The sequence below is a fragment of the Setaria viridis genome, chromosome 2 (assembly GCF_005286985.2).
Source record: "Setaria viridis chromosome 2, Setaria_viridis_v4.0, whole genome shotgun sequence".
NCBI lineage: Eukaryota > Viridiplantae > Streptophyta > Magnoliopsida > Poales > Poaceae > Setaria > Setaria viridis.
The window spans coordinates 37,708,222-37,726,176 of NC_048264.2; the positions used below are offsets into that span (position 1 = coordinate 37,708,222).

The window sequence follows — 17,955 nt, forward strand, 5'->3', positions numbered from 1 at the left end:
GTTAGGCCTTTAGTATTTAGTTGTGCGAAGTGTTGTTGACAAGACTTACTCAACTCACACCTCCTTCCGGTGACAACTAGAATGCATACTCCTATGAATGGGAGGGTAAAGTACCAAGACACAGGGATTAGCCAGCGAAGGTGGTTTCACTACTAGAAAATATGCCTCTTGTACTAATCCCAAACCCCCCTCTAGTACCGGTTGGAATAACCGGTACTAGAGGGTGCTAAAAAATTAAAAAAGAAAGAAAATCCCCCCACTCCCACCCCGTCTCCCCCACCATTGGCGGCCGCCCCTACCCCCTCCTCCTTCTCCTCCTCCCCGTCCGCCAGCCCCTCCTCCTCCTCCACGCCGCCCCTCCTCCTCCGCCCCTCCCCGCCCCCGGACCCCTCCTCCTCCTCCTCCGTGCCGCCACTAAGCCCGCTACCACTGCCGCTGCTCCCTGCCACCGCCACCAAAGCCACCAAGCCCGCTCCCGAATCTTGCCCCGTAGGTCGTCGCTACAGCGCCTCGTCCTACTGCCGCTCCTCGCCGAGGTGAGAGGCGAGCGGAGGGGGGAGGAGAGGGGAGGCCGGGGAGGGAGGAAGGGAGATCGAACTCGAGGGAAGAGGGCCGGGGAGGGAGCTTGAGAGAGAGGGAGGGAGATGAAGGGGACCGGTGGAGGAGAGGAAGCCAGCCGGTCGGTGGAGGGGAGAGGGAGTGGAAGCGAGGAGAGAGTGAAGGAGAGAAGGAGAGGAAGAGAGGAGATAAGGATGGCCAAAAAAATCTAAGTGCTCGATCATTGTGCTCTGCTGTGTCGCTGTGCTCTACTATGCGCTATTGTGCGGGGATAAAAAAAATTGCAGGAGAGAGGATCTAGTACTGGTTGGTAGCTCCATCCGGTAATAGTACCGGATGGAGCTACCACTCGGTACATAGTACCGGATGGAGCTACCACCCGGTACTAAAGGCCTTTAGTACCGGGTGGGGACTCCAACCGGTACTAGAGGCCCCTATCCGGTACTAGAGGGCCTCCGAGGGCTCTCAATTTTTGAAACCGGGTCCAAAAGCAATCGGTACTAGGTTAGGGATGAGAGGTTATTTTTCTAGTAGTGTTTATTAGTTAGATTTATCGTACCTATTTTGTTTCACCTTTAGGCTTAAAAAAGCGCTAGTGGGGCCTGGCAGGGGCCATGGCGCTCTTATGGTCTCCATTTTTCTATTAAAAGCCTTAGGTATTGTTTGGTTCTTTTAGTCACTCTAGTCCCTACCCTATTTGAATCCAGGGACTAAAGGCCATTAAGGCAGATGAATAAAGATCAAAATACCTCTAATCAATGCACAAAATCTGCATCCCAAGTCCTCCATTTAGTCCCCTTTAGTCACCCTCCAAGGGACTAGAGGACTAATCCCTTTAGTCCTCCATTTAATCTCTCTGTTTACAAGTTTAGGGACTAAAGAGGTAAAAAAGGATGAACTAAACTTTAGTCCCATGAAACCAAACATGCCCTTAAAATTAAGAAGAAATTAGTTGCATGTTTAGTGTTTGCTTTATGAATTAACTTAGTTTGCACTCCTAATGTTTTCATCCTACCTCAGTCCATTAATCCAGCCCATGAATACCAAAGTAATAAAGGAGGGTCTCAATATTACCATAGTCTTGATAAATGCCAGCAATAACTACTCTTTGGGTTGATTATATGGTTTCAAAGCAATTGCAAAAATTATTTTGTAACATTCCTTTCATCAGGGGAAGCTAGAAAATCAGCATGGGAAGACCAAAACAACAACGAATAGTTTTCTCATCGATTTTTATGTCGTATAGTTTGCATCTACGGCTCTACGCATAGCGGGGCACGTCCACGGGCATGTCCACTTGTCCAGTCATGTCAGCATTCATGCATCGCGGCCTTGATCATTTTTTGCCGCATTGTCTGTTGGCATTTTCTTTTTCAAATAGTAATAGTCATATATACACACATCGACATGGAGTTTGAGGTCATTGCTGCCTTGATTTGTTCGCATGACTTATGCACAAATTGATACCGACGGCTATATAATTTTCCTTCAGCTGATTTGTCAGACCTCCAATCCAACTTCTTCCTTTGAGCCCCTTCCACAGCGAGGTGAGATAGATGTTCGAACCCCATTCCACCACTCACTGATCAACCATCAATCCTGCTGTCGATGGAGACGCCGCCGCTGAACACATCCGTCAGCGCCGTCGATGACTGCAGCGACGCCTTGAGGAGCATCACGGCCTGCCCACCGATCAAAAAGTTCAGAACTCGTCGTCAGAGACATGCCTGCGCATGGGACTCTCAACAATGGACGTGCAATGTAGCACAAGTATATGAGCGATGATCACCTCTTTTGTGCCGAGCTCGACGGTCATCTCCTCCAACGCGGAGCAATCCTTAACATTAAACTTCTTGAGCAGCATGATGGCGGAGATGGTGGACATGGGCGCGACGGTGAGGTCGTCCATCACCAAGTACGTCACCACCTCCCTCACGTACCCACCGGCGCCCTCCCCGCGCGCCTCCTGCGCCTGCGCCAGCGCCAGCTTGCCGTGCGCGTCCCCGGGCGCCCACCGCATCTCCACGGTCATCGGCTGCCGGCACCCGGGGCACGGCAGGCCCGACACGTCCGTCACGTTCGTCGGGTTCCCGCGGCACGGGACCGTGTACGCGGCGCACCGGAAGTACCTCTGCGGCGGGGGAGGCGGCGGCGGCGTCGGGAGCGCGCCCTCGCCGCCGAGCAGCAGCGCGGCCGCGGCGGAGGGGAGCGCGGGGCTGAGGAGCGCGTCGCGGTCCGGGGATGCGGAGACGAAGAAGGCGTCGTCCAGGCCGCGCGCACCCGCGTAGAGCGAGCCCAGGGAGCCCGGCGCGCGCTCGCCGTGCCTGGCGAGCGCGCGCGCCGCGAGGCCCGCCGGCACGCGAAGCAGGCCGATCAGGAAGTCCACCGCGTCCTTGCGCGCCTCCGCGTACAGCACGCGCCGCGAGCGCTTGTCCACCAGCAGCTTCAGCTGCGGGCCGCCAGCGGCCGGCGTCGCGTCTTTCGCCGCCGTTGCGGACGCCATTGCCGAGCCGGTCCGGTGCTTGGTCTGTAGAGCTGCAGAACTTCCCTCGTGTTCTACGTGGTTGCCGTCAAAAACTAGCTTGTTTACTGAGGTAAATGTACGTGGATGGAAGGAAGCTGCAAGAACGGTGCAACTACTTATACTGTGCAACATCCGGTTGCGACTTGCAAGACTTGTGCAGGGAGAAGAAAAAGGAAAGATACGGCTCCGGATGAGGTGATCGGAGACGCAGGGAAGGCGGCTTGGTATATTTGCGGTTCAAGCATGCTGCTTTCACCCTTCCCCGAGGGGTTGGTAACGTTGCCGTAAGAATCTGGAACAAGGCGTCCTTTACTTCATCCATGCAGAAGCGGGAGAAACCAGTGGCAGTATTAAAAAAAGAGAGAGAGAGCAGAGATCTGACAATTTGCCAATTGGATTGGAGCATTTGACTACCCGCAATGAACAAATAGCGTCATTTTACCATTTGCCACTTAGATCAGATCTGAATACTAGCATAGTGGCAGTGAACAAGTAACATGTGCTGCGTCAGACAATTATATTCAGTTCCTCAGCAGATGTGACCACTGACCGACTCTCAACACAAAAGGCACTGAAGGGGGCCAGATGAAATTCATTAGATGCATTTACAAAAACTAACAGGCAGCAGAGTATCAGGCATCAGAATACAAGATCAGCTTACATTCCACTGCAACTGAAGGTAATGTTGAACAACACCTTCAGCGACAAAAAGGCAGCATCTAGCAGCAGGAGCAGGAATTCAGTCACTTGCCGCTGAACTCTGCCTTGCAATATAAACATGAGTGAACGCAAAGAGCTAACCCAGAAAAAAACTACAACTGAAACTAGAAGTTGTTCTGTTCAGATCAGATGCCATCCATTCATTTTAAGTAGAGAAATACACAATCATTGGCTTGCTACAAAAGCACAAAAAATGACTCATGCTGCTTCTGTACAGGAAAAATCTAGCTACCGACCATAACAGGATCTGCTGATGCCTGTTGGCCTTCCTTTGCCGCACCTTCAGTCCCTTTCGGGAGCATCTCCAGCGTCTTTCCTAGCGCTCAGGTTTCCGGCATATGTCCAGACCTTCTCTAGATCACCAGAAAATAGTTTTTCAACTTTGATCTCCTGTTTTCCTAGACTATTTTTGTTTAATGGGGGCTGGGCCCTTCCAGGACTGCCTGTAACTGGGGTGGAGGAGCAGAAAGTGGGCGTTGCAAATGGCGAGGCGTACGGTGTATTCTGGATTGAGAATGGGCTTGGTGAGATTCTCTTCTGAACTGGTACGCCTATGCCACGATTGAATATAGAAACAGACTCAGCAGCAGCTGATTTCTTCGTTGCATCATCAACATAAATCACATCATCGATTCTTGCAATTATGTTAAATGCCAAGCTCTCCAGAACCCTTGAGTAACTTTCAAGAATGGACTGACCAACATCCTGGAAAAGAGATGCATGAAACAAGGTGGATATTTTGATTAACATGATTTGGAAAAAAAAAAAGAAGAATCCTAGTTCTAACAACAGATTGAATCAATGGAGAACGGATATTACCTTATTATATTGGATCTTGTTCATGTCAAGGGAAGTTTGTGGAAGACCAGGGTATCGTAATCGTAGACTCTGCAATAAACCATCAGCCCTTTCAGATAAGAAGTGGCTCTTTTCCTTATCCCCAACAAGACCCTTGACTTTTCCACCCCAAGATTTTTTCGATTTTGCCTGAGGTGTCAGCTTCTTCTGGCCTTTCAGTCTCCAAACATGGATAGCAGCTTCAATTCTGTTTGCTACTTCGAGTGTGTGGTGCTCTGATGACAGATCCAAGCAATCTAGGAGGCATTCCGGTGAGAATTGTTCAGCTGTTATATATCGGTAAATTATCTCACCCAAGCAAGATTTACCACTCTGCAGGGAAAAAGGCATTACAATGGGTGAAACCAGCGGAAATATAAACGGTGGCTAACAACTGGAAACACAGGCCATATTGGGCAAAAGCAAATATGAATTATTTGCACACAAAAAAGGAGATATCAGCAGTAACTTGAAGGGCAGTTTTCTGGAAGCTGACTGATCTGTCTAGTGCTTGAGCAAGAAAATGCAGCATTGACCTTAGTTTTGCATATGACAGATATACCAAGCATCAACAAAGTGAGAAGGAAATGCCTTGATATATGCATTGACGATATCAATCCAAAGGTAGTCCATAATTGAATTATTCACCGGCTAAGGACAGAATTTGTTCATCTAATTTCCTATAGTTCTACAATACTTTAATTTCAATCACAGACAGACTCCTTTTTATCCAGAATGCTAATTGCACGATGCCTAGGTGCTAAAACATCTTGTTAGCAATGCAATATGCAACAAACCAAGTTGATGTGAAAAAATGCAGAGAACTCATAACATAAGACACAAGAGTGTAGTGAGCTAGTAACTAGAATTATTCTGTAACAAGAACAAAGTATTGATGATCCTGCAGGTCATGACATATTTGCTTCAATGTGACCTAACAGGGAATGTAACTATGGCTGCTTCAGCTCTTCCACATCAAATTGCACTAGGCATGAATTGACACGACAATAAAAACCAAAGGTACCGGGCTTGCATTGGAAATAATTTCAGATAGAACTTTAGAAGTGAGGATAGCTAGACTGACAAGACTTATCCATGCAAAACCCAAAGCATTGCCATAACTGATGCTCAGCACTTCAAGTCTTCAACTCTACATGCTGTACTGAAACACATTAACTGAGCCCTACATTTACAAGCATGTATGATAGGAAGTGAGTGGTCCCTTTCACAAGGATTCTACACAATTGGTCCTTTTTTTACCGGCGTATCTAAGTATACTGTAGCAAGCGCAGCACATGGATAACAAGAGGTGTAGCTAGGATCAGTGAATTTCTAATTGTAACTTTGTAAGTGTTTTTACCTTTGGCAATGTCTCCAGGTATACTTCCGGGATCTCCATCTCAGCGAGCACGTCGCTGTTAATCGCCATGGCCGCCTTCAGTATCTGGTTTGCACAGTCCCTGCTCTGCTGCAGCTTCCTCCTCGCATCCTCGGACAGCCCTTTGGGCGGCACTCGTGGGCACGGCAACCACCACTTCTCCTCCTGCCGCACCGAGGGACGCCCGCAAGACGACGAGGAGGAAGACGGGAACGGCCCCCCACTGTCCTCCACCACAATCCCCCTGTCAACGTACCAGAACTCCGTCTCCTTGAAGCCGTCAATCATGGCGAGGAGCATGGCGTCGAGCTTCTTGAGCGCGGGGAGGTTCATGTAGAGGTCGCTGCGCGGGCGCGGCACCATGACCTCGAACTGGCCGCCGCCCTCAGGGAGCTCCTGGATGGAGGGGGTGAGCTCGACGATGGAGTCGGCGACGGAGAGCAGCCACTCCATCTCCCGCGTCCACATGGCCTTCCTCGCCGGCGCGAGCGGCTCCAGCCTCCAGAGCTCGCCGAACACGGTGGCTGGGCACGCATACGGGGACCACCAAGACAAACCATTACAAATCTTGGGAATGCAGGTTAAGAGCTAGCACGGCGGCGGGCCGGAGCCTACCGGAGAGGTTGGTGATGGCGTTGGAGATGGCGAGCGCGGTGCAGACGCCCTTGCCGCTGCCGGACATGTCCTCGCCGAGCAGGAGCTTGGCGAACCGCTCCTTCATCATGTCGATCTCTGGGCCACAGAAACGGAAAGGCAAGAGCAAGAACAAGAACTTGCTGTGAGAGGAAAGAACAACCAACCAGAAGAGATTTTGGAGTGAGATCTACGCAAAGTGTGGGAGCTCACCGGAGAGGTCGGCGGCAGGCTTGGAGAGGTAGAAGGCGGCGGCGGACGCCGGCGTGGGGAGCGACGAGGACGAGGAGGCGAGGCGGGAGACGGTGGCGGATGCGGAGGAGGAGGATGCGAAGCGGCGGGTGGTGGGCGCGGAGCAGTCGCTGGAGGTCTCGGACTCGCTGACGTCGGCGCTGGGGCTGTAGCTCCCGCAGCAGCGGTCCGAGGCGGCCTCGTCCTCCGACGCGCTCGCCATTGCGGCGGGGTGGGGTGGGTGGCGGCGGCTCGGCTAGGCGCGGGGGCGGTGGTGGAGGCGGAATCGCATCTGGGTGAGGGGGGAGGGAGAAGGGGAAAGCGATGGGGGAGCACAGCGGACAGCTGCAGGAGAAGCGAAGCGAGCTCACTGCCTCCGACTGCGCGCTGCTTCCTCTATTTGTTTATCTTTTCCGAGCTCCCCTAACCAATTTTTTAATCCCGTTTGAATGGTGGATTAGCGGTGGCGTTAATGATGCCTGTGTTCGTGCTCAACAGCTTAAGCACTGCTACAAGTGCTAGCGCTACTACTGTTCATCCATGTAGCTTTTGTACAGGTGCCTGCTCGCTTTGGCACAGATGTGAGCGTGAATCAAGTACTGGTACCGTGCTCAGCAGCTGAGGTATTTGGTGTCCAGTCATGTCAGCACCGGTGATCTCAACTTTTGTTGGAGATTTGGCTTGAACTCGCTCAGGATTGGGAACTGGATGGGATTTTGTTGAACCTCGTACTATGAGGGTACGAGTTGAATTGGTTTCCGCTAAGGACGCGTTTCGATTTCGATCACTTTTGAACCGAATTTGGGAAAGGAAATATTGTGAAACGCGGTCAGTAAAATCTACCCGATTGACAGGCGACCAGTAACGTAAAACCTGTTGGAACTGGAAACAAGGGAACCGCAAAATCCAGGAAGCAGATGGCGTCTGGTTTGGTGGGGCTCGGCGCGAACCGGGAAAAAAAGGGCGGGGCGGGCACACGGTGTGCGCGTCGCGTGTCCCTGGCGTTCTCCGTGGCCGCGCCGTGGATTTACGGAGGCGGGGGAGGTGACCGGGTGGGGCCACGGTCGCGCGTGACAAGGAGGCGCGGGCCCGCGCGTCGGCTTCATTCATTGCTGCCCGTGGAAAAAGGTTGACCGGGTTTGACCCAGGGGATTGGAATTGGAAGGAGAGGAGGAGTCGGCGGTTGGTTGAGCCCGCAGCCGATTGGGGTCTGGTTTTTGCGATTAATCCATCGATCGGTTGAGACTTGAGAGCGTAGTAGCAGAGCAAGAGGTTACCGATGATCGGCGACGAAGAAGCAACCACGCAGCAGGAAAGGAAACGGGGCGTGACCGCGTGACGAGAGGCAGCAGGGGCCGACGACACGGGGAAGGGAGGATGCGATCGGCCACGGACCACGTCCACGGCCGACGCCACGCACGATGGAGAGCCCGGGCGGTGAAACTGAAAAGCCGTGGAGACGAAGCAAAAGCTTAGCGAGCAGGCGAGAAACAGCAATCATCGCCCGCGCGCTCGCGCACGACCGTAGGGCCGGCCTCGGGATGCGAGCCCGGGGCATCATTTGTGAATGGGGATCGCTGAGAAGCGCAGCGCGGACGCGGCCGTGACCAAGCCACCAAATTAAGCCGTTTAGTTCATCCTCAACTCTCAACTTTAACACTATGGAAAAAGAAGATTCTCCATCACATTAAACTTGCGGTACATGCATGGAGTACTAAATGTAGACGAAATTAAAAACTAATTGCACAGTTTTGTTGTACTTTGCGAGACGAATCTTTTGAGCCTAATTAGTCAATGTTTAGATAATAATTCACAAATACAAACAAAATGCTACAGTGTGATACAGTGCTATAATAGTAATTTGACACCTCCAAACTTTGACAACCAAACAAGGCCTAAACAAAGAGCGGGAGAGCGCTCGGAAACAAAGCACGCACGGCACCGGCACCGGCACTGTGCACTCATTAGGCGTCACGTCGATAATAAACGTTGAGTATATTATAAGACAAAAAAGTACTAGCTAGCGTGGATGATCGATCGGAAAGAAGAAGATGGAGGGCAATGATGCGGCGACGCGTGATTTCGGCTTAGGATTAGCGTCGAGCCGTCGACGCCATGGCCCGCCATGCGCGTACACGGGGCCGGCACGCATCATTGCCGGAGCCGACGGGGAGGTAGCACCAACAACCCGGCGACGTCGTCCGTGGCGCCATGCATGCTTTGCCTCTTCCTGATCACGTGCGTGCGCGCCCGTCGATCTCCTACTTAATCCAGCGTGTGTGTGTGTGTGGCTGTGTTGCCTACTCGTCGTCTCTGGGATTTTATTTGGTGGCACTGGCTTGGCGCTACCAGCCAGATGCGACAAGGATGAGAGGACGACCTGCGCTGCGCGAGATCATGCGTCTCTCCATCCTAAAGGGTAAGGGCCCCCTCACTGCCGATAAACAAGCCGATTGGAAGTTTGGAACCTTCTTTTCCCTCCCTTAACTACGGTTTGTACATTGCGCGCAACCACCGGTGGTGCCCCTCCCCCACGCGTACACCGAGCCATGGACCCTGCCATGCGCGAGAGAACCTTGTGTTGTGGACCGGCCGGCGATGATTATTTCCTTCCTTGACGACGGTGACACGGCGACAACGTACGACTGCCTGTAGCCGCTGTAGCCGCGTAGGACCCTGTAGCCGCTGTTTGCCTGTCGCCCAAAAGCCGCCGGCACGCCACGGATCGCTTGATGGGAGGGCTGGGCGGGCGAGGCGGCGAGCTGATGATCTGAGCTCCACACTGCTGCTGCAACAGTTGCAGCTGCTCCCGCAACCACCTCCCTACGGCTACAGAGCTGACGCTAGCCACCACTGCATTCTATTGCTAGCACCTGGAGACCTTGGCTTCTTTCCGTAGCCGCACAGGCCTCCTTTTATATTTGTTTCTGGTTACTGTAAAGTAAGGTGTGAGACTGTAGAAATATAGTATTTTTCTCCGTCCTAAATTACGAGTCGTTTTAACTTTTCTAGATGTATAGATATTATCATGCATGCATATTTGAGTGCATAACAAATTCTATGAATTTAATAAAGTTAAAACAACCTATAATTTAGGACAGAGAGAGTAGAACATAACACTGTAGCAATAGCTGCACCATGTGTTGTGGTGCCCGCGGTCTAATCTGTACGAGCGATTGCTGCATATTGAGGACAAAATTAGCAAGGCCATAGACAGCATCCGTTGCAACGGCATTCTCAGACCATGCATTATTCCACATTACAGTAGATACTATTGTTCTATTGAAGTGTAAAGAAAAAGGAGCGAAAATAAAGAAACAGAGATGGATATGGCATGTGTTGCATTCTATACCATGGCAGGTGGATGATAACTAACGTATGAACGTACTTCCTCCATCCTAAATTACAATTCATTTTGATTTTTCTAGATATATAGCTTTTGTTATGCACTTAGCTATATATTATATTTTTAAAAAAGTTAAAACGAATTGTAATTTGGGACGGGGAGTACAAGTGAAGAGACCAGCGGCACTGCATGCCCAGCACCCAGCAGACTGCCGCAGCGTGGTGCTAGGCCGCCGGAGTGCCAGAGACCAGCCTGCTAGCCGTGCTGGCCATGCGCGCGTCTCCGACCCCAGTTTCTCCGTCGTTGGCGCCGCAGCCTGCCTCGTCGTGGACGCCCCTTTGGTTCTCCGTTTCACCTCTGCATCATGTGCCAGGGAAAACAAAATTACAGCTGCATCAGCGACAAGCGTCAGCGTTAGCTTTACTGTACTTCTGAGAGGGAAGGAAAAACTGGCAGATCCGTGCATTTTGCTTGCTGAAAGAAAAAAAAAACCTCGACCACAGGGAGAGACGTCCCTCTGATTTTGCCTTAAAAAAGTCGGTACCAAGATTCGAAACTGGACCAGCAACAGAAGTTTCATTGACCTCTGGAGTTCAACGCTCTACCTGTTCAGGATTCTTTGTTAATTTTCCTTGCTCATTGTGGGAATCAGTCCGCAAGTTAGTGATCGGTACTCTTGTTTGCATCGAGCCATCGACACTTTTACGTTAGCCCTGGTGCTTTGGGCTTTGGGGAGGACTTTGACATATATGTATATACACACACCCTACGTACTCCTTAGTAAAGCACTATACCCAAAATTTGACCTCGAGTGCTCCAAGCAAACCTATATAAACTTGATTCTTCTCCTTTTGAGGCGGGATGTACGTGTAGGCCTGTAGCTAACTAGGTCTCCTTTTCTTTTTCTTTGGGATCAACCAAACAAAACCCAGCACCGGGGTCATCTTTGCTCTCTACAAAAAGGGCACCCAAGATGAGACTAGGAAAAAAGGCCAAACTTACTAACAGAGACCAGAAAAATTGCGACCCCTGAATCAGGTCAATAACGATCCTTGGAATATTTTTGTGACAGTGGTCCTTACTGTTTTTGGTGGTCCCATATCACAGTCCTTATTCTGCATTGTTATTAGGCTCCATTTGACATAAGGCACTTTTGCGAATACCTCACTCACAGTACTTCCCCTCGTACAAAATCTCTTTAAAGTTTATGAGAAACCTCCCTTGCTGATGACACCACATGCTTATGACTTATTCCATCCGTTCCGAATTGACTTTTCTACATAGTACATAACTATACATAGTATATATCTAGATGCATATCAAAAGCTATATAGAAAAATCAAATCGAATAGTAATTTGGGATGGAGTATGAGTTATGATGACGAGGCTATGCATGACGCTGATCTTACTCAAGTGAGAAACGGGCATGTAACGTCACACGCGAAGTTCAGGTTGAATGACCATGTGTTTTTCTTAGTTACCGTTACCTTACTCTAAGCTTAAGACGAATCCGACTACAGATTTAATACATTTTCTTTCTCCAAATATATCATCTGTGAGTTGGTACCTATTATTATTTATTAGATGAGCTGCTACTCTTGATGCGGTGATGCCAGTAGCCTAAACGGGAAAAAAGAAGCCAGCCTCTCGCCTCTGCTGCTACTCGAGCTCGAGTCCTGACTCGTGATACCTGGTCAGAGCGTGAGAGAAGCTTTATCTTTTGGAGCAAACCTGTGGCCTGTCAGATTCTTTCTCCAGATTCTCTTCGTTTTACGGCCAGGCCTTTTCAGAGAGCATGATCACGTATTCCCTCGACTCGCAGCAGCGGCGGCAGGCAGGCTGGAGTATGACGTACAAAGGTCTCAGGCATCGCCGAGCCGAGATAAACCAACACCCTGCTAGCAACGTCTTGCTTTGCCTTCGACGTGACAGGTTGCAACTTGTATGATGACAGTGCCGATCTTGGTGCTGATTGGTCACGAGCTGACAGTAGCTATAACAATATCGTTTTCTTTTATACTATATGGGTAGAAGTTTGAATATTGGTACCGAACAGGCAAACAGAATAACAAGCAAAGGTCCTTCACACTGAGTTCGTTAAAAAAAAAAGACTTACCAGTAAAATCAACTTCCTCGCCAAAATGGACACAGCAAAATCAATATGTTTTTGGATTTGGGTCTTTATAAGGGGTATCTTATCAGTACAGTACGAATGTATTATGTGCCGATCCGTACAACATTCTTTGCTAGTATCATTACAGTGGCAACCCACCTCGAGTAGTAGCTCTCAACTCATCACTACTATTGCATTCAGTGGGCACCAATTAATAAATAAAATCTGTCACGAACGAATATGATACAGCACTTACAATGATGAGGGGATGTGTTGGAGCAACACATATCCAGAGAGCACGGCACGATTCCGCTCCTTGACCTTCGTTTGGTAGTGCACCCTGCAAAACCCAATCGTTTTCGTGAGCAAGAAATCAGATCAGCAGGCTCAGGGGGTCCAGTTGTGAACTTGTGACCGGGACAGGGGAATTACTTCTGGCCGTCCAGCCACATTTCGGTGGACAACGTTTCCCCGGGGTAGACGTGAAGAAGGAACCTGCCGAAGATGCTCTTCACCGCCGCTGGCTCACCGTTGCAGAAAGATTTGATGACAGCGCGGGCAGCGAATCCTAGGGTGCAGAGGCCGTGCAGGATTGGGCGAGTGAACCTGCGCAAAAGCACCTATCAGACAAAATCTTCGCAAAAGAACCAAAGCTCCATGCATGGAAAGCTGAGTCCAGGTAAAGTGGGGGATCTTGCAGCACTTTTGTCAGATCATGTGAATAAACAGAACAGAAAGATTTCACTGGGGAGATCATGTCATCGTATCGAGCATAAGGAGCACGGAGAAATTTTTAGTGGGGCATCGGAATGAAATGTAGTTCATCTCAGAACGAAGGAAAATGACTCGGGACCTAAAAAGCCCAAGCTAGCATTCTGGCATCAAGGATTCCTTGGTTTTCGTTTGCAAGTCCTAACCAAGTAACCATGGACGAGTATTAGAAAACGGGTTGCCACTTCTTTCCAGAGGTAAAGTAATACAGCAAGAGACCTACTGTTAATAGCATTTCTTAAAGTAAGTTGCCTGGTTCTTTAAGTCATCTATATGTTGTAAAATTTTAATTCGGTCAAGTACTAAGAAAGAATAGGCTGAAACTGAAAGCTTCTTAGATCTCAGTCCAACATCTAACCCTAACACAAATATTTCTTCAATGTCAAACAGAACTATAAATACAAAAAGAAATTGCATATTTAAGGGGCATACCCTGCAACCTGTGCAATATCAGGATCAGAATGCAAAGGATTGTAATCCCCAGATAACCTGTATAATAATGCCTGGATCAAATCATCAAAGAAAAAAAATCAGCCTTCACAGAACAATATTCATCTTAACAAACTGAGAAACTGATTCCATCAGCAAAAATGTAGCTTCTATTCTTGACCAAAGAGTTAACTCAGAACACTCGAAAGCATGAAGACACTGAATTGTACTATGCATGAAACCAGTAGGATGAACACATTAATTCATCATAACAGACCATACAGAAATTGTTATCACAGTGTGAGACACGAAATGTGCCTTATTAGCAACAAAGACCGGCTATTGCAGTATTGCAAAAGCAAATAAAGTAACGTGCCTGGGATTGCTTTGTTTGATCGTCATATACAGCAGAAGGTGCCGAATTTGGAATAGATATGCGATGAACTTGATTAGCAGGATAAGTAGCATAAGTATATGGTCGTGAAGAGTCTGAAAACCCTCCAGCACCACGCAAGTAGATAGTACTCCTGCATTACATAGTAAAACAACTGAACTGCTCTTTTGTAGGTTATGGTGATCAGTTGGGAGTCTGAAATAATATGGGCATCTTACTGACCTGTTCATGCATAAAATTTCCCCAGACTCTCTGAGACTTGTGGTGGTTTCGATCTCAAGAATAGTTGCTTTCCCTGCACATTAAAACAGTGGCACTGTGAAACCAATTCATGAAATTCGATATAATCCCTCTGAGGACTTTGGCAGTTATGATAAAATAGTACAAAGGATGTCATATCTGTGGTGACATGGTTCAAAGGATGCCATTTATGATTATTAAAACTCCAGTATTTAGTAGTACTTTGGTGGTTTGAGCAAATACTCCTGCAGGAATGGGTGGAAGCCCAGGGATAAAATGGAAGGGTCAATTAAATAGTTACACATGATGTAGTGGGCAAAGAATGCAACCTTCATTCCACTTAGAAAGAAATTTTCAACTGCAAGAGGCACAAAATTATCAGATGATGATTACTAGGTGTTATTTGAGGAGCTTCACAGGCAGGATTATGGTATATTGTTCTTCATTATTACTTTATGGAAATGGTTTGTAGCTTTATGATATGTGCCGCCATCCATTGGAGTAAAAAATAAATGCGGTTCTTTTTATCTCAAGCTGGGCAGTTGTTGGTCTATAACAAAATGGTGGAACATCCTTGTTGCCCCTCTAGTTCAACCATATGTCAAATATTTCATATCTAGATACAGAGTTGAAATAGGGCAAACATGCACATTATTTAAGGATGAAAAAAAGCGAGGAGCGTGAATAATAAAAGTAATCACATATTAATTCGGTTGGGTGGGGAGTAAGTACCTTTATCGTGCAAACCAGCTACTTTAACCTTGTTTACAACCTAAACAATAAAGACAGGAGTCAATTGTTTCTCTAAGCTGATACCAAAGATGGAGGCTCTCAAGAATGTTTCATCCTAACAGCAATAATTTACACATGACCCGGAAAAGCTGGATAAATCAAGGAAATTGAACATAACGTTAATCATCCTATTTTGAGGATGATGTCAAAATTAAGCTATCCTATTGACCTATCCATAGTCGTAACAGATGAGCATGCGCAAATAATTGAACACGAGAGCTCCAGTTTAGATGAGATGAAATATTGAAACTCCACTTGGTCAATACACATACAAGGGAATTGATCTAGCCTTTTCTGGACAAGAAGCCTTGAACTCTCATAAATAATGTTTTTAATCACCAAATACCTATGTCATGTATAATCTCCCAGCGCAAAGGCATTAACACAAACTTTGGAGAAAAACTGAGAAGCTACTTACACTGGCATGAGAAGGAATTGGCCTGTAGATCTCTATGTATTGTTGACCGTGCAATAGAAGCCTTGCATCGATGCTGGAGAACAGAAAATAAGGGAAATTACTCATAATATTAAATGTATAAAAACAAGAGCCGAAAGAATTGCAAGAGAACACAGAATAAAAAGTGACTCAACAGCTATTGCTTTATGTAACTCTTACTTAAGGCCAGGCACATCAAAAAATCCAAGCCCATTGCTGTTCTTGTTGGGAAATAAAGAAACAAAAGTAGGAAGAACCTGCATTTCAATTAAAAAACAAATGTATTAGTCTTGTACCGTTATCCAGTGTAGTGATTAAGGACCTATTTGGATACACCCCAGAGCTTGTAGATTGTTAAAAGCTGGATTCTACAATCTTTGTGGATTCAAACAGGGCTTAGGACTTAACCTTTCAAATGTCTCCACAATTTATGGATGACTGAGAACATATGAATGAAAGAGATAAAGGACACAAAAATTCATCTTTTGCTTCTTTGAGGATACATATTCTCCAGATGAGAGTCACACAAACTCCATGCATGGCTCAACATAGTTCTTGTGTATAGCTGCTTAAATTCATTCCCAGGTCATTTACATTCACGGAAAGTTACCAAAACAATTTTGTTTTCTATGGATTACAATGTCCTAGAACCAGAATAAAGGCGTGTTGTACAAGCTAAAAATCATCTTATTGTTCTCATCCATACACGATCGGACCTCATTGATTTCAACCACACCTTACATGAATTCAACATTTTCTCATCACCGGAAGCTCTAAAGGTTCCTTGTAAACATTTGCTGATGTATTAATCATAAACAACAGATTGTTGGTTCTCATGCAGAAATAAGACAACAGATTTATCTAGTAATTCTCACGGATCATAAAAAATGAGCACACAATTCCTTGTCTGTTGTCTCCTTGTTCATCTAGTTTACTAGGGGGTACCTTAAGCCACCTAACTTGCAGAAGTTAACATAAGATGGATACGTCAGTCAAGGACTAAACTCCAACCTAAAGCAGCTAGTAAGACAAGGTTGCTCATTGGCAACAAGGTATCTATCTAGAAATTGTAGAATACCTCTATATGTTTGCAGGATCCAGTTTAATATGACTTTAGAATCTAAACTCAACGTCATGGCACAGTATAATCTGAATATGGACAACAGAAACTCCAAGAGGCTATAATGCTGCATAGAGTATGCATAAGACACCAAAACCATATAACTGCAATGCAAATTCAACAACAGAAGGGCCAAAACTGGAGTCTGGAGCACGACAGCAACAACCAATCGCCACCGAGACGGGAGGGGATTCACCGAAGGGGAATTGGACCTTAATGTGTGGCTGCCCGTCCCTGTGGTACACGAAGTGGAGCTCCTTGTCGTCGACGGCGTCATCGCCGCAGGCCCCGACCCCGAGCGCGTACAGCGCGACATCCCTGCATCATCAAGCAAACACGCATCAATCGGGAGGCCCGGCTGCGCGGGTGATGAGGCGCTCCGTCGAGCAGGTCGTGGACGCAACGGGCCCGAACCTCTCGTCGTAGTCGAAGGAGACCTGCAGCGCAAGCACAGGAGAGGATAGGAGAGGGGGGGCGTGAGAACGCGGAGGCGGACGGGGAAGGCGTGCGAGGAAGAGGGGCGGAGGCGGGGCGGGGCTGCTGTGCTACCTCGGGGAACTTGTGGGCGAGCGCGACCTCGGGGTCCACAGCCGCGGCGGGTTTGGAGCTCGTCGCCATGGCCGCTGCGCTCGTCGTCCGCTGCGCCCCGTCACTCTCAACGGTCGCCGGCGATCCGGGAGCCCCGCAGCTAGGCTACTTGTAGGAGACGGAGAGGAGAAGCAGAGAGGAGTGGCGGCCGTGAGGTGACGTGGGAGGGGAACCGAAAGGGAGAGACCAAGTCGTCGACGTCGACGGCGTCACGGCGACGGGGAGGGGATCAGGGGAGGGATGGGATGGGAGCAGCCGCCGAGTAGATACGTCATACGTGTCGCTTTCCGTGTAACTGACAGGTGGGGCACGCCGAGCTATCAGTGATCCCGATCCGAATGACAGGAGAGTACCACACGTACCCTACTCTACGTTGGCATGTTTACTGTTTCGTTGCTTCACGCCACGTCCGGCTGCCTTCTTTTTTTTTAGATCTTCCGGTTGCCTGTTCGAGTCAACGGAATCGACTTTGAGAAGAGAATTTCGTAGTTCAATTATCACTCTTTTCAAAATTGTACGTCAATTAAATAGTCGCGGCACCGCTGATTTTCCTTGACTTGGCTCGGTCGTACTGCAACAAAAACAAAAAAAAAGATGGCGGCGGCTAGCACCTGATTTTTCGCTGGTTGGATCCATGCTCGATCTTACTCCCTCACTCCGTTTCAAAATATAGATTATTTTAACTTATATCCCTCTGTTTCAAAATGTAGATTATTTTAGCTTATATCACTCTGTTTCAAAATGTAGATTATTTTAGCTTATATAATTTTTGTTATATCCAGTTGCGTAACAAAATCAATTTAGAAATTTAAAATGACCTAAATTTTGAAATGGGTGGATTAATG

General features: G+C 48.0%; 3 protein-coding genes across 6 annotated transcripts; all 3 read right to left on the reverse strand.

Annotated features, from left to right (window-relative positions):
• Positions 1 to 1,874: 1,874 nt before the first annotated feature.
• Positions 1,875 to 3,344, reverse strand: LOC117845270 (uncharacterized). The gene is made up of 2 exons (XM_034726241.2): positions 2,348 to 3,344; positions 1,875 to 2,240 (listed from the first exon to the last, which is right to left on the reverse strand). Exons 1-2 carry the CDS (start codon positions 3,212 to 3,214, stop codon positions 2,145 to 2,147), a joined length of 963 nt encoding a protein of 320 aa, XP_034582132.1. The 5' UTR covers positions 3,215 to 3,344; the 3' UTR covers positions 1,875 to 2,144.
• A 310-nt stretch (positions 3,345 to 3,654) lies between these two features.
• LOC117845269 (rop guanine nucleotide exchange factor 1) lies at positions 3,655 to 7,200 on the reverse strand. The gene is made up of 5 exons (XM_034726240.2): positions 6,864 to 7,200; positions 6,633 to 6,749; positions 6,000 to 6,541; positions 4,622 to 4,972; positions 3,655 to 4,507 (listed from the first exon to the last, which is right to left on the reverse strand). Exons 1-5 carry the CDS (start codon positions 7,102 to 7,104, stop codon positions 4,085 to 4,087), a joined length of 1,674 nt encoding a protein of 557 aa, XP_034582131.1. The 5' UTR covers positions 7,105 to 7,200; the 3' UTR covers positions 3,655 to 4,084.
• A 2,904-nt stretch (positions 7,201 to 10,104) lies between these two features.
• Positions 10,105 to 17,331, reverse strand: LOC117844851 (enoyl-CoA hydratase 2, peroxisomal). Of its 4 annotated transcripts, none has more exons than XM_034725656.2 (12): positions 17,072 to 17,314; positions 16,937 to 16,959; positions 16,735 to 16,840; positions 15,583 to 15,659; positions 15,385 to 15,457; positions 14,907 to 14,946; positions 14,157 to 14,229; positions 13,917 to 14,067; positions 13,544 to 13,614; positions 12,773 to 12,946; positions 12,597 to 12,680; positions 10,105 to 10,584 (listed from the first exon to the last, which is right to left on the reverse strand). In XM_034725656.2, exons 1-12 carry the CDS (start codon positions 17,138 to 17,140, stop codon positions 10,452 to 10,454), a joined length of 1,074 nt encoding a protein of 357 aa, XP_034581547.1. In that variant the 5' UTR covers positions 17,141 to 17,314; the 3' UTR covers positions 10,105 to 10,451. The 4 variants fall into 4 exon arrangements, with proteins under 4 accessions (XP_034581547.1, XP_034581549.1, XP_034581550.1 ...); XM_034725658.2 differs by lacking the exon at positions 10,105 to 10,584 and adding an exon at positions 10,815 to 11,180 and having other exon boundaries at positions 17,072 to 17,302; XM_034725659.2 differs by lacking the exon at positions 10,105 to 10,584 and having other exon boundaries at positions 12,370 to 12,680; positions 17,072 to 17,294.
• Between the last annotated feature and the right edge of the window lie 624 nt (positions 17,332 to 17,955).

Bases quoted from the DNA above. Each gene is read 5' to 3' on its own strand.
- LOC117845270 (XM_034726241.2), bottom strand. From the start codon at position 3,214: ATGTTGCACAGTATAAGTAGTTGCACCGTTCTTGCAGCTTCCTTCCAT. The intron at 2,241-2,347 runs GTGATCATCGCT...ATCGGTGGGCAG, and splicing joins TCGAGCTCGGCACAAAAGAG to GCCGTGATGCTCCTCAAGGC.
- LOC117845269 (XM_034726240.2), bottom strand. From the start codon at position 7,104: ATGGCGAGCGCGTCGGAGGACGAGGCCGCCTCGGACCGCTGCTGCGGG. The intron at 6,750-6,863 runs GTGAGCTCCCAC...TCTGTGGCCCAG, and splicing joins GCCTGCCGCCGACCTCTCCG to AGATCGACATGATGAAGGAG. The intron at 6,542-6,632 runs GTAGGCTCCGGC...ATGCGTGCCCAG, and splicing joins CGCCATCACCAACCTCTCCG to CCACCGTGTTCGGCGAGCTC.
- LOC117844851 (XM_034725656.2), bottom strand. From the start codon at position 17,140: ATGGCGACGAGCTCCAAACCCGCCGCGGCTGTGGACCCCGAGGTCGCG. The intron at 14,068-14,156 runs GTCAGTAAGATG...TATGTAATGCAG, and splicing joins GAAATTTTATGCATGAACAG to GAGTACTATCTACTTGCGTG. The intron at 13,615-13,916 runs GCACGTTACTTT...GATTTGATCCAG, and splicing joins ATCAAACAAAGCAATCCCAG to GCATTATTATACAGGTTATC.